Source organism: Anabas testudineus, chromosome 22 (assembly GCF_900324465.2).
Source record: "Anabas testudineus chromosome 22, fAnaTes1.2, whole genome shotgun sequence".
In the NCBI taxonomy this organism is placed as follows: Eukaryota; Metazoa; Chordata; class Actinopteri; order Anabantiformes; family Anabantidae; genus Anabas; species Anabas testudineus.
The window spans coordinates 6,104,112-6,118,114 of NC_046630.1; the positions used below are offsets into that span (position 1 = coordinate 6,104,112).

The 14,003-nt window shown below is 40.9% G+C and overlaps 2 protein-coding genes across 2 annotated transcripts; one reads left to right on the forward strand and one right to left on the reverse strand.

Moving 5' to 3' along the window:
* The first annotated feature begins 2,079 nt into the window (after positions 1-2,079).
* ptgr2 (prostaglandin reductase 2) lies at positions 2,080-5,418 on the forward strand. The gene is made up of 8 exons (XM_026340107.1): positions 2,080-3,085; positions 3,188-3,306; positions 3,607-3,798; positions 3,989-4,159; positions 4,481-4,690; positions 4,829-5,038; positions 5,166-5,205; positions 5,289-5,418. Exons 1-8 carry the CDS (start codon positions 3,049-3,051, stop codon positions 5,351-5,353), a joined length of 1,044 nt encoding a protein of 347 aa, XP_026195892.1. The 5' UTR covers positions 2,080-3,048; the 3' UTR covers positions 5,354-5,418.
* A 2,476-nt stretch (positions 5,419-7,894) lies between these two features.
* Positions 7,895-13,694, reverse strand: tmem62 (transmembrane protein 62). Its single transcript, XM_026340106.1, has 14 exons — positions 13,512-13,694; positions 13,151-13,390; positions 12,687-12,798; positions 12,375-12,512; positions 11,838-11,883; positions 11,206-11,347; positions 10,766-10,890; positions 10,470-10,592; positions 10,180-10,335; positions 9,785-9,944; positions 9,448-9,646; positions 9,163-9,258; positions 8,803-8,921; positions 7,895-8,237 (listed from the first exon to the last, which is right to left on the reverse strand). Exons 1-14 carry the CDS (start codon positions 13,527-13,529, stop codon positions 7,917-7,919), a joined length of 1,995 nt encoding a protein of 664 aa, XP_026195891.1. The 5' UTR covers positions 13,530-13,694; the 3' UTR covers positions 7,895-7,916.
* Positions 13,695-14,003: the final 309 nt, after the last annotated feature.

Genomic DNA, 14,003 nt, shown 5'->3' on the forward strand with positions numbered 1-14,003 from the left:
TGTAAGTGTCAGTGTGTGTGTGTGTGTGTGTGCACATGACACAGCAGGGTCTTATCTGTGGAAGCTGCAGAAAGGCATCTGAGAGTGTGTGTGTGTGTGTGTGTGTGTGTGTGTGTGTGTAGGGGAAAAGATTTGCAAAAACATGTTTTTATTTCAAATAATTATTTAGAAAAGTCCTAGTGATGGGAAACCACACCTTCATTCTTACAGCCAATTTCCAAAAACCTACAGAAAAGCCAAGACACTGCATTTGAGAGGGCGCAGTTTAGTGAACGGACTGGAGCTACTGTTATTTTCATTCCTGATTAATCTACGTATAATTTTCTCAAAAGGCCAGACGACTATTTCCCACGGCCTAAGATGGCTTCTTTGAATGACCTGTTTTCCACAAGCAATAGTCTTGATTTAAAAAGCTCGTCATATAAAAAATGATAAGAAAACACACACCCCTCATTGAGTCAGCGAATCTAAGGAAACTAAATCTGCCATGGTATTTTACCAGCACATATTTTGACAGACTGTGGCAGGAGAGGCGCTGCTGTAAGAAACATTTTTGCCAGGTCCATAAGCTGGTTTACATGTATGCCTAACAAAGCAAGCATTAATGTTATTAGTTACACGTGTGCTTTCCTGGCTAGAACAAGGGAAGAGGGGCCTCTTTTCAGGATAAAAAGAATCATTCCTACTATTAAAATCAGTGGCAGTTACTTAATATCTGCACCTGGGTTCATGTGAGTTTCAGAATGAAATCATACCTAGTGAATGCTTAACCAGCTCCGGTGTTGCAAGGCAGTCTGTGGCCATGATGTGATGCCAAACAAATACAATGAAAGCCTAGTTAAAAAGTGACCCTCGCAGTAAAGAGCATAACAACCTCATGCACAAAGCGGTCGTGACACAATTATGCTGAGATGCACTGTATGGACAATTACAGCGTTTGAGATTACCAAGCATGGACCAGTCAGACTGCTGCGAGCTGCAAGGTCCTCTGTTCGTCACTGTCTCCTAAAATAATGCGTAAAGCCTGAAAACATTCACAGATGCAGTTGACAAGAAGCCGAGTCAGCCCGACACGCCTGTCTCCGATGACACTGTCACTGCACTGGGAATTGTGGCGTGAATGTGTGCAGTGTGTGTGTGTTAAAGTCAATATGTCATTTTGTGTCAGTTGAACATGTAACTAATTAAACCAGTAATTATTCACCTTAGTAAATCTCAAATGTGACAATTTACAACCCAAAGATGTCACCGAGGGCTCTTGGAAATGCTGAGAGGCATTATTCTTTATTTTTACATTTTGCTTTAGTTTTATTTTAGCAATAACTTTGAAGATGAATAGAAAATGAAAGTATCACAGTCACTATTGACACACCTATGCAGAACACTAATACTTCACACACAGTGAATACTCATAATTGTTCAATTCAGCATATCATGATCAATTCTGCATCACTCCACTGGATTACTGAAGGAAACATGTTGTTTACGTCACTAATACTTAGCAGACCCTTTGCAGACGAGGATGTTGAAAACCAGTGAGCCTGCAACACACAGCACTGTGTGCACTAGTGTTGTGCAATAATAAAGCCACTGGACAGAATCTAAAAGGCTAAAATGACAATGCAGAAATGTTCCCCTAGAGTGTTTTTAAGATGTGGTATTACCACTTTAACCCCAGTTAAAGATCTGCACATTACTTTTAGATCCTGTTTCTCTTGTGCAGTTTATTTTTATGGCAGATGTGAATGCTCAGTTGCAGATATACAGCATAAAACTAAAATATAGCAAAGTACAAGTACTGCAGAACTGTACTTATGTACAGTACATGTGTATATTGTCAGGGTCTTCCCCTGGGACTTTCCTGGATTTTGACACTCGGGGTGCGAGTGTGACAGAATAGGGGCAGATCAAGTCAGCTGAAGCTAGCTAACTGCATTTACCAGGCCTACTTGCAGCTAACTTGTGTGTTAAAACCCATTGATGAGGCTAATTACAGTGCAATAAACCATCAACGAGCCCATTAACAACACACCTAGCATGAGTTGACATGCAGAAGCGAACAGCTTTGCAGTACTTACATTAGACTCTGTCCCTTCATGGCCCGCAAACCTTCATCTCCCTGTTTTTTTGTAGGCTCTCAGCTGCAGATAAAGTTAGTTGCGAGCTGGTGAAGCGGCAGCGGTGTAATAATGAAAACCCTTCAACTTTTTTTTATTTTTTTTTTTTAGATTTCCCAACAACGCGTCACTTCCCAGTTCCACTCTGAAACACGTTTAGCTTAGCTTAGCTTAGCTTAGCTTAGCTAGCTAAGCTACTGCAGCCTGTCTACGGGACCTAGATGTGTGTTTGTAACGTTTGATGAGCAGAAAAACCGACTGCACTGACAGCATCAATGTATAAGGGAACTGTAGATAAATTCACAGCTGGATATGTTTAATAGATTAGCGTTTAAGCGTTAATGAACTGGAATGATAAAATAGGTTAATGAGGCCGCGTACCGTTTCGGATGAGCCGTAGCTGCCTTAACGGCTCAACTGCACGTAGGAAAAGACCACCTGTCACTGACAAGATAGTAAACACCTCCTACACCGGAACACTGAGGAGGGGGAAGATGTCGCATTTTCGTATTATCACCCACTCCGCATTTGCATTTAGATAATAACGTTCAAATATCGACATCGTCACGTGTTTAATGGTATATGTAACATAAGGATGCACATATGTGATGCTAAACGACTGCCAGATAGAAATATCAATCAAACTGCTTAAACGAACGAGACCTAAGCCAAGACGGAAGTGGCTAACAGGGGAGCATCTTGCTGCCTCTAGCCAGTTTCCAGCAGGGACACTACAGCGCTTCGCTCATGTAAACTGGATTTAGAGGGTTTTTTTGGAAGTAACTTGCAAGTTTATCATGTAGCTTTTTATGTAGCACACAGATTCTTTTTTTTTAACGCTGAACCCTCTTGCACGTAAGGCCTGTCTGTTTGTTGCCAGGTTTGGTTAGCGTAGCAAGCCACTCTTGGAGTTCAAGGATACTTTACGACTATGCAGGTGCAGAGAGTGGTTCTCGCCTCACGGCCAGGTAGGAACAGTAGCTAACGGAGGAGGTTTATATCACAACATGACCTAGTTTTGTCTTTTGTGTAACAACACACTGCACCAATGTTGCTATCCTTCCTTGAAGGCAAAAACGGGGTGCCAGTTCCTGAAAATTTCCGGCTGGAGGAGACGACTTTAACAGCTGATCTGCAAGATGGGGACGTGCTTGTGCGGACACTTTACCTCTCAGTGGACCCTTACATGGTATAAATACAGTCAGAATAGACACAAAACATGATTTTTTTTTTTTTTGTGCCTCACAGATTTTAGGGTGGCTAGTGCAAAACTTTAAATTTTTCTATGCAGTTTTTAACTTTTCTGACTCTTTTTAATGCAGTTGTGAAACTGCAGTTCAATCATATAGCCAAATAACATTGCATGTAATTCATCTGGCAGATGTTAGTGTCCAAAGCAGTACTGTTATTGCATTTAGATCACATAGCAAAACAAATGAGCTTGTTCAGTGCTACAGTACAAAGGTTTTGATCCATCTCTGTTTCACAGCGATGCAGAATGAATGAAGACACCGGGGCTGATTACCTGGGTCCATGGCAGCTGTCTGAGTGTGTGGATGGTGGAGGTGTTGGTGTGGTTGAATCCAGCCGCTGCAGCACTTGCAACGAGGGAGATGTGGTCACTTCATTCAACTGGCCTTGGCAGACCTATGCTGTTCTGAAAGGAAGTGGTTTACAAAAGGTCTGCCTCCTTATTACAAATAGGAAATTAGTATTTCAGCAGTGGCATATTATCAGCAATGAAAGATAGATTAGGACATCATTTCGTCTTGCTGAGAGGAGAATGGTTTTCTCACATCATTATGTATTATGTAAAGTTCAAGGTGACCAAAACCAAAACAGATGTAACTGTTATCGTCTGTCGGTTGCAGGTGGATCCACAGTTGGCTCATGGGCACCTGTCCTACTTTTTGGGTGCAATTGGGCTAACGGGTCTCACTGCACTGCTGGGTGTGAGGGAGAAGGGTCATGTGATCAAAGGGGCCAATCAGACCATGGTGGTGAGCGGGGCGGCTGGGGCTTGTGGCTGCATAGCTGGACAGGTAAATGCAGCAATTCAAAGTCAACATTCATTAAAACTGTGAGGTTTCTACAAATTTACACTCTCAAACACTGTGTTTTGAATTAAATTGAATTAATTAATTAATGCAATTTCTGAAAAATACAAATAGATAATTTAAGTGACATATGTTGCATAATTGGAGTGAAATAAGTTTCACTTTTAATATGCTTGTCATTACCAGATATGGTTTGGTTTACCAAAGGGTTGTCAGATCTCATCTAGCTGACCACAGAGAACAACAGAAGCATACTATGTAGCCTTAGGCTGTGATTGTATCATGTTGTCCTAATTCTTTTCCCAGATTGGCCGGCTAGACGGTTGTGTGAGGGTTGTTGGGATCTGTGGTTCTGATGAGAAGTGCAAAGCTTTAGTGGAGGATCTTGGTTTCTCTGCTGCCATCAACTATCGCCAAGAGGACGTCTCAACAAGGCTCAAGGAGTGTTGCCCTGATGGGGTGGATGTTTACTTTGACAATGTCGGCGGCGACATCAGTGATACCATAATAGCACAGGTACTGCCTGGGTTGTGTGAGTTTTTGTTTCTTTTATTCTTTAGTTGGAAAACGTTACTCTAAGGTTAGTTTTTTCCCTATTTGTGGCTTCACAATCTCAATCTGACACCTTCAGCTTTCTTTTAATTTACCTACCAGATGAACAATGGCAGCCATGTGATCCTATGTGGGCAGATCTCTCAGTACAACAAGGATCTACCATATCCTCCACCTTTAAGCAAGGAGACACAAGAAACCCTGCAAATGAAAAACATCACTCGAGATCGATTTACAGTGCTTAACTACATGAGCAAAGCAGATGCTGCCCTCTATGAGCTCAGCCAATGTGTTAAATCAGGCCAAATCAAGGTAAAGAGGAAATAGTGATAATGTGTGGTTGACTGTGTGGGTGTCCTCCTTTCATTGCACAATTCATGCCTCTTCTCCATCTGTCGGTTTACATCATTTTGTTGTCGTTTTTCTTTCCATTCTTCAGGTTCTGGAAACTGTGGTGAATGGCATCGAAAATATGGGAGGTATGTGACTTTTTATTCCAGCGTGATTTTTTTAGTTTTGACTTGGTAAGAGTTGAATTATTTTATTTTACTTTTTTTTCCAGATGCATTTTGCTCCATGATGAAAGGAGGAAACATTGGCAAGCAAATTATTAAAATATCAGAGTGAAGAAAATTAACTTCTGTGCTCATCAGACAACTTGGGAAATTAACTTAGGGTTGCACATTAACAGTTAATTAATAAAGTCTGGTAAGATATCCCATTAATTAGATGATAACATTTGATCATAACTATAACATGCAAATGAAAAATGTTGTTCTTGAGAAAAATATAATAAACATAAAGAGAGTTTGGGAGTCGGAGAAGTCTTAAAATCTAAAACTTAATGATTAAGATTTCTGGGAACTGGTGCAGAATACTGCAGCAGCACTGCCTCCAGCCTGCATATTACACATTTTAAATTGAAACACATTAAACAATTGCACATGCCACACCTGTACTTAATAAGACATTAACAGACAAACACAAAGTATATGGTTTACTGTAATGAACACTTTTATTCCACAGCACTATAAACTGTTAATAAAATAAAATTGTGGTTGGTTCTAAGTTGAGTTATCGCAAGAAAAATATGTGTCAGGTGTAAAATCATCATCATCTTCAGTCATATACTTCAGTGAACGTTGGAGAGGATGCAGAATAACTCGAGTGAATACCAGTGCATCACTTACATGTCTCGGAGACAAAGTGGTGGAGGAGGTGACGCCTGTTTTTCTTGTGAACAGGCAAATCAGTGCACAATACAGTCACAATCACAACCAGATTTATCACTAGCCATTACTGGTGAGTGTTTTCTGCAAAAAGAAAACAAAACTCTCATACTGTACATAGTTTGGAGGTGAAGTAAGGTGGAAGTGCAGCACAGTCATCTATCTTTACCCTCCAAAGGCATCTAACAGTGCCTCCTTGTGGACATATGACACTGAGCATTGTTTGAGATTAACTTTATAGTAATAAAGTTCCATAAACTACAAATATGAGTGTTTCTGCTGGAATAATACACTTGGTACTGATCCCATACAAATGGAAAAAAAGGAGCTCATCTATGCAGAGAGGAAACAGTTATTAAATCGTTACAAGCAAAAGTGCACATAATTTAATTTCCTCAGTGTTAGCGAGTGTTCTCATATTAAACCATGGGTCTTATCACAGTATTGTGCAATTATTCTGCACTCACATTGACAAAAAGAAGAAAGAAAAGACAAAAAAGGGAAGAAATACGAGGCTCTAATTCTCCTGGAACATCGTTTCTATTAAAAGATTTGACAAATGTGGTCTTCACCCTATTTATTTAGATCTGTTTGTTCTAGTCGAATTCAGACACCTGCTACCAGTGACTAGAAAGTATTACATTAAAGTGAAGGAGACACAGTTTACTGCTATCACACCTTCACAAAGCAGGAATTAACATTCTGAACAGGATAGACAAACAGGTTTCACACATATTGTAAAGCTGTCTAACTTCCAGTGCAGGGAAAATTCTTGTTTCTAGTGCAGAATTATAACACGAGGAGAAAATAAAGAAATCACACAATACAATCAGAATAAATAAATAAAATCACCACGCTAGTGGTTTGTCCCATTTCACCACATCTAAAACACATTCTTTTGTGTGTGTGTGTGTGTGTGTTTTTAGCCACCACACCGGTTTTACATGGTTTTTAGTTCACTAAGCTACTATGCAGTATAAAAACACTGTCCTGAACCACTACTTGGACCAGCCTATTGTTCAAGTGTCCACATTCCTGAGAAACAAACAGCTGCTTTCTGTAGTCACGTTTAGAGGAGCATTAAGAATCAGACCATCCTCTCCGTGGTTCTGTTAAAAACTGGCATTGAAGCGATTGATATGAATATTCTAAAGCAAATATTGATCAGTTTTCAGTGGCAGTAGTGTACAATGGAAAAAAAAGTCTTTTAAAAACACTTCATTTACACCTGGTACAAAGATCAGCTACTTGATTTGTTATTTCCTTCCTTTGATTTCCTGTAATCACAGTAAGAATAAACTTGAAAATGTGATCATCTAGGCTGCATTACCTCGGCCACCATCAACAAAGTTACTGCAGCTTACCTCGCCCTGTCAGCCAGTGGAAACTTGGAAAAGCTTATGGTATACGAAACGAGGTGTACACAAGGATTGGTTTGGCACGTTTAGCCTTCATTAGTGAATAAAAATGGTTTTCAAAGGGAAGAATAAAAGGTGATATCTTTCTTATTCATCCATTGGCAGTGGTGAAGTGGCATCTGGCCAAGGCATCACTTCCGAAAAGTGCTAAAGCTTAGGTAACTGAGACAGCTTAAACCACAGCATAATGTAGCTCTTTCACAGTATATTATCAACTGCAACATAATGTGCGTCTGACTAGTCCTCACATAGCTCAAATAGGCTATTTAACCCATAATGTATTGAAGATGTTTCTTTACACTGTACACATTAGTATGAATATGGCCAGTAATGTCCTCACTGGTGCTTTACAATAACATGCATATAGTAAACAATACTATCTATAAACAGGATAGTGAGTGAAGTGGCTTCGGAAGGAAAAGAAAATAAAGGAAGGGGCTGCTATAGTGGAGGGAAATTGAGGCTTTCAGCGTGGATAAAGACAGCAAAATCAGGCTGTGAGTCAGGCTCGAGGGAAATTGTGGTGGTACAGTGCAATTATTGTCAAGAGGGAGACACGCTCTTGCTGCTGTCATGAATGAGAGGCACAGGGCCTGTCCAGGCGCGGTACACGAGTAGCAGACTGAGCCCTAATGCCCACGTGCGGACAGGAGACAGGAAAAAGGCCGTAGGGCCGTAGGTCTCCAGGAGAAAGTAGCAGGAGTGGACCTGCCAAGTGAGCAGCAGCAGCATGAAGACATGAACCACCAGAGTCCGCCAGCGGCAGCCCGGCCGCAGGAAGTGGGATCGGAAGGTGTTGCCGCGGCAACGGTGGTGGAGGCTCCAGCAGAGGTAAGAGGTGAGGGGCATGTTGAAAAACAGCAGCTGGAAATTAGTTCATTTAAATGTGATTAGTGCAGTTCAGTTCCGCTCGTAATGGTGTTACCAGAAATATTAATACAGCAAAGTGACAACAAAAGTCTGTATAGTTCAATATGTTAGGAACTGATAAGTATAAGGCAGGGGTCAAAGACCTGTTTGGCTTATGACGTGTGAGTGGACCTGAGCTCAACCATTTGAGCACATGATTCTTCTTTGTCAGTTAATTCAGAAGAATTCTCACTGGCTTGACGTGTTAAAGTAGTACAAAATTAAAATGGTAATAGTGGCTTCAGCAGGACATATAAAGTCCAAAAGAAAAGAAGATTAAATATGATTAATGATTAATATTTTTATTTTTAACAATCTGCCAAAAACAAATGTGTTAAAAAATTAAAGCTGTATGCAAAATTATAAAATTTGGAGGAAACTGTGAAAAAGACACATGAAGTTAAAGGTTGTAGTTGCACTGGGTCCTGCTTCATTATAGAGGTCATCAAATAGCTATTAAAACTTTCTGTTTTCTGTTTCGTTCTAATGTACTTGTTTAAATTCAAAGTAATTTTCTTACTTGAATAACTCCAACAACGTAAGTGAGACTGCCCTCCAGGAAGTGTCCATCGATGAACACCCCAAAGGCAAAGCAGGCTCCACTGTGGCCATCTATCAGTTCTCCTATAAACCACGGACCTGCAGGCAGAGATGGGAAAACAGTACAGGTTATTATGAGCATGGATGATTTGGATTAAACAAGAACATAGGCTGGAATATAGGGATATCTTAAAAATGTTATTTTTATATTCCTTAGTTTATTTTATTGCACAAATACTGTATATTATACATTAGACCTGAGTCTTTAATTGACAGATATTTTGGGAAATGGAGCCATGTTTAGCTTGAGCTGAGATATAACACCAAGCAGCTGACCTACCTAAGGCTGTACACAGGTTGAACAGCAGCAGAGAATAGTAGAAAGTGTCCATTTTACTGACGAGATGAAGTGACATAAACACTTGAAAGGGCAATCCTGTGGATAACAGAAAAATAAAATGTATGATTAATAAAAAGAAGAAAAAAAAGTTATATACAATATAGAAAAAATGCTAAATAAATATATAGCCACAAACTCTGCTATCATGTCAGTGCAGTTTCACTTCAGCTGCACGCAATTAACCTGACATTGTAAAGATGTTTACAGTTTACAGTCACTGCTCACCTCTGCCAGAGGGAACACGCAGGAACCTGAAAGTCAGCAGCACACCGATATTTAGCAGAATTGTGAACATAAAGACCATGCGGCCCAGGATGTAGTGGTCTGTGAGGAGGATGAAGGACTGCAAAAAACCAAAGCTGGGAGTCAGATTGTCCTCCAGGGTGAAGTGTTGCTCCCGGACTGTCGACCGGCCTGCCGAGTCCTGAGTCATGGATGCATGCAAAATGGACAGAAAGGTGCAAATAGTTAAGATTGTGTAGAGTTTAATTAATTTAATTAACTATATTTTATTAAGTGTCCAGAACACTTTAAGCAGAAGATAAACAAGCTTCATATTGACCTCCACTTTAACTCTGATGGTGTGCAGTCCAGTGAGGTAGAGAGATGGATCCCATAGCAGAACATACAGAGGGCCTCCAGCTGAGTGGCCTTTCCCTAAAGGTTCCCCATCTATGCTCACATGTACCGCTGTGATTGGAGCCTCTGAAAAGGCCAAGATCCTGTTGAGAGTAGAGAAAAATATTTTAATACTGGAAATCTGATAAGGGCAACGTTGTCATGCATTTTTACCCAGTGTAGAGCGTTTACAGAGAATGCATTAGAAGAGCACATAGTGCCACTGATCCTAATGACATTTAGTTACTTTAAACAGTTCTTACTTCTTCATTGGTAGAATTAACATTTCTACTTGGTTCACAACCATATGAACCAGGTTCATATTCAACAAACACAGACCTGATGTGTGTTGATCTCCGTATTCGACCCAGTGGCTCCACTCCTGGATGCTGGTACTGTGCGTCCTTTGGGTTGGTGATGAGCACAGCAGGCCACTGTTCAAACCTCAGATCAGAGAAACTCAGCAGGTCATGGTCAAAGGCCAGAACCCTATACCTGCACAACAGTGTGAGATAACTGTACTGAACAACTGTGTACATTTATATGAAGGGCTGTAGAAATAAATACATTAAAAACAATTAGATTATTAGAAAGAATTGTAAATTTTGTGATCCTATTGTTTTCCACACCTGCGGTTGTCCATCCAGTCACCCAGCTCCAGCTCAAGGGTGCCGTGGGGATGTCGACTGTGAAGGACAGGCATCAGACCACCCAATGTGTGCAGGTGGCCACACAGATATGCAACTGCAGATCTAAACACAGTTAGCCCAGAAAGAGGAATTACATTGTCATAATATGTCAGCAACTAATACGATATTCCTGGAAATGCAAAATGAAGAAGTCCAATCACATCACTTCAAAGTAAAGGGATATGTGTTTCCCCACCCATTCTATGGAACTGGTTTAACACCCAAGCATTTCTTACCTCATGAGGTCCCGAACTCCTGGAAAAGGCGAAACAACGGTGGAGGTGGTGTAGTGGCCAAACCAGATTGACTGGTTGCTTTTCAGACTCTCGGTTCTGAACGTATCCAGCAAGTCCATCTGAGTCTGTAACATATTGAGAAAAAAACATTACATCAACTGCAGTGTATGATGATATGTGTTAGTGGTTTGTTGATTCTTTTAAAAAATGGACTGCAGCACCTGTGTTTTTATCTGGGAAACATTTACAGCACCATTTATCATTAAATAGTGTCAAATAAAAGCAGTTGGTAAAGTCAAGTGCTGAAACTGTCAGTTGTATGTTAGTGCAACCTTTTATTTTCAGTTTAATATGTGTTTATTCAGCAACTACAATTCCTTATTGAGAAATGTGTCAACATTTAATCTTCATAGAGTGTTGTGGTAAAGTAAAGGTGGTACCTGGCTGAGTATGCCAAAGAAATTATATGGCCTTTTGGGTCCTGGAGTCAGGGTGGCATCCGCACAGACAAAGGAGTAGTTGCCAAAGGGAGTTTTGTGGACGTAGTGGAAAGAGCCTACTTTCTGATTAGCTGAGTATTTCCTAAAGACAGTGGAGAAAAGCCACTGTGAGCAACAAGATACTGTACAGTAGTCTGGGATGGAGCCAGCAGCTCGTCCTAACAGAGTCATGAGATAATTTAATGCACTTTAAATGAATAAATTAGGCATGTGTAGGAGACAGACTCTAGTCTCGCAGAGGATGACCACAACATTAAGAATATCAGGAAGATAAAAGATCAATCAGTTGCAGAAGCAGCAGTGTCACATAAAACATAATTTATGTCCAAAGATAAGAGAATCTGTTTGTGTGGATTCAGCTTCTATTTCTGTCCTCAGGAAATTCAGACAGCTTGAATTATCATCAAATAGCCTGCAACTACTCGTGTTTCAGAGGCACTGAAGTCACAGAGGAGCACTAAACGTCCTCTGACTGACTTCTCACTTTGCCTGCTGCAGTAAGAAATGATGGATTAAGCTCTGACTGGATGCAAATCAGGTATTTACTGTGGCATCAATGGTTTCATACTGACCTGTAATAATTGTTGACGCTGTCCAATGACATAATGTTGAAGGCATCTGTGAAAGGACATAAAGCAATGAGATTGTGCAGCATGCAGTACTTACAAAAGATCAGATTAACTGTTAGGTTTACAGTGAAGGACCAAAATGTCTACTGAAGAAATTTCCCATATAACACATATTTAATCCAGATATCAGAAAGTCTGTTATCATGGGACCCACTGACAGATAAACTAACAGCACACAAATCACCACCTGTAATCAATAACAGCAACGTAGCTGTGAGAGAAACTGCAGATCCAATAACTAGCTTTCTTCTGACATTTACAACTGGAGGATATCTTGTTTCATATCTAATAGCTTGAGATCCAATAACAGAAAGCAGTGAAGAGGGGGGGTCGGGCAACTTCCTGTGTGATGCCAAAATGCAGCACAGTTAAGTGATTCTGCTGAAAATGTGAGTAGCACATTCCCTACTCTATAACGTCCTCTCTATAATTGTGAATTATGAGAGGATATGGACATAACAGAGTTGTGTGGTCAATTACCATGATTTCCACGAATGTCTATCCACCGTGTACGCTCCATCACACGTGACTTCTTCAAGATGTTGTGGTAAGCCTGCCACTCCACCTCATGCTGCAGAGAACCCACTTTACTCTCCGTTTTAGCATCTGTCAGATCCCCTGTGAAGTGGGAAATAACATTGTGAGAGATAACATCTAGGAAGTAGAGGTGTGAAGCACATAAGTGCTGTCATCGTAGTGCTGTGACACGATGACCACACCCAAATCTCACTTACTCAGTATAAGTAAGTATTTTTTAACTGCTCGAAGAAGAAGGAGAAGAAGAGACTGTACCTGTTGCAAGCACTAGAGCTGGTTTGATCACTTCAATAGTGTCAGTGCAGAACTTTTCAAAATCAGGAATGCGTCTCGGGTCATGAAATCGGCTAATGTGAATGTCAGACACCTTGAATCAGACATACAAAAAATAATTAGGGATAAAAAATAAACAATATTACAACTGGTCTTAGATCTGGACTGTGTGTAAACAAGTGAATACAGCACTATAAGAGCTTTAAAACACAACATGTGCCAAGTCTGACAACAGCTTCCTATGTTGCTGAACCACATTTTTACCTGACAATAACTAACTTGTGGTCAGTGACCCCTTTCAGTCAATCATTCAGAGTTCAGTGGACAACATCTTCCTAAAACAACACTGCAAAGCCATGTTAAATGTAACACTGGTGGAAATACTGACCGCATCCTTTCACCTGTAGTAAAAGGTTTGAAGTCCAAACAAAACCTCACTAACCCACCTGTATGAACCAGAATATGTTGTTCAATCCGCCGCCGGGAAATGGAGGAGAGCTCCCCTTAGAGACGTCTCCTTCACCGGCAGTCAGGTGCTGAAGACTCCGTTTAGGGTGCCAGTTCGTGTCATAGCTGTCCAGCACCCAGGAGGTGATGCACGCCAGGACCAGTCCGAGGACAACCAGTGCACCAAACAGCTTCAGCATCCTCCTACGGTGGCGAGAGAGGGGGCTAGTTGCCGCCGTCTGTCCCGGACAGAAAAAAAGCTAGCTACTGGTGGAAACAGCTAAGGGCACGAATCACACTAACATTAACTACACAGACAGTGGACCATTCAGCTACATGGCTACTAGCTAAGACTCAGACCGTTTCTGTCGCTGCCATCGCGGCCACGGGTGTTGAGGTGTGGGGTTCATTCACAGATCGGCTCTGCTGCTGAGACAGGAGGAGGAGGTCGCTCGCTGGGTGAGCTAGCAGCTAGCAGCTAGCTAGCAGCTACCAACACACTGCCCGGTTGGAGAAGGTAACGTCACCACCATATGCGTGGAGACAGAGCTCCCACTCTGACACTGTTTCCGAGGTCCGCAATCCTGCTGCACCCGATCTCGCGAGAACCTTCGAGAATAACAGCTAATTGAGGTTCTGGGAGAATTTATCGAAGTGATATAATGTTTTTAATAATCATGTTGCAAAATACTATCTTTATATTTATAAACCGAACAATTAGCGATTATTAAAGAAAATAGCTATCATGTGGTTGCAGGTAGTTATCTTGTGATACAGTAATATAACTTTGCCCTAGCGTGACATGCAGAAACAATAAAGCATATTATATTGCTGGATTATCATAATTATTTC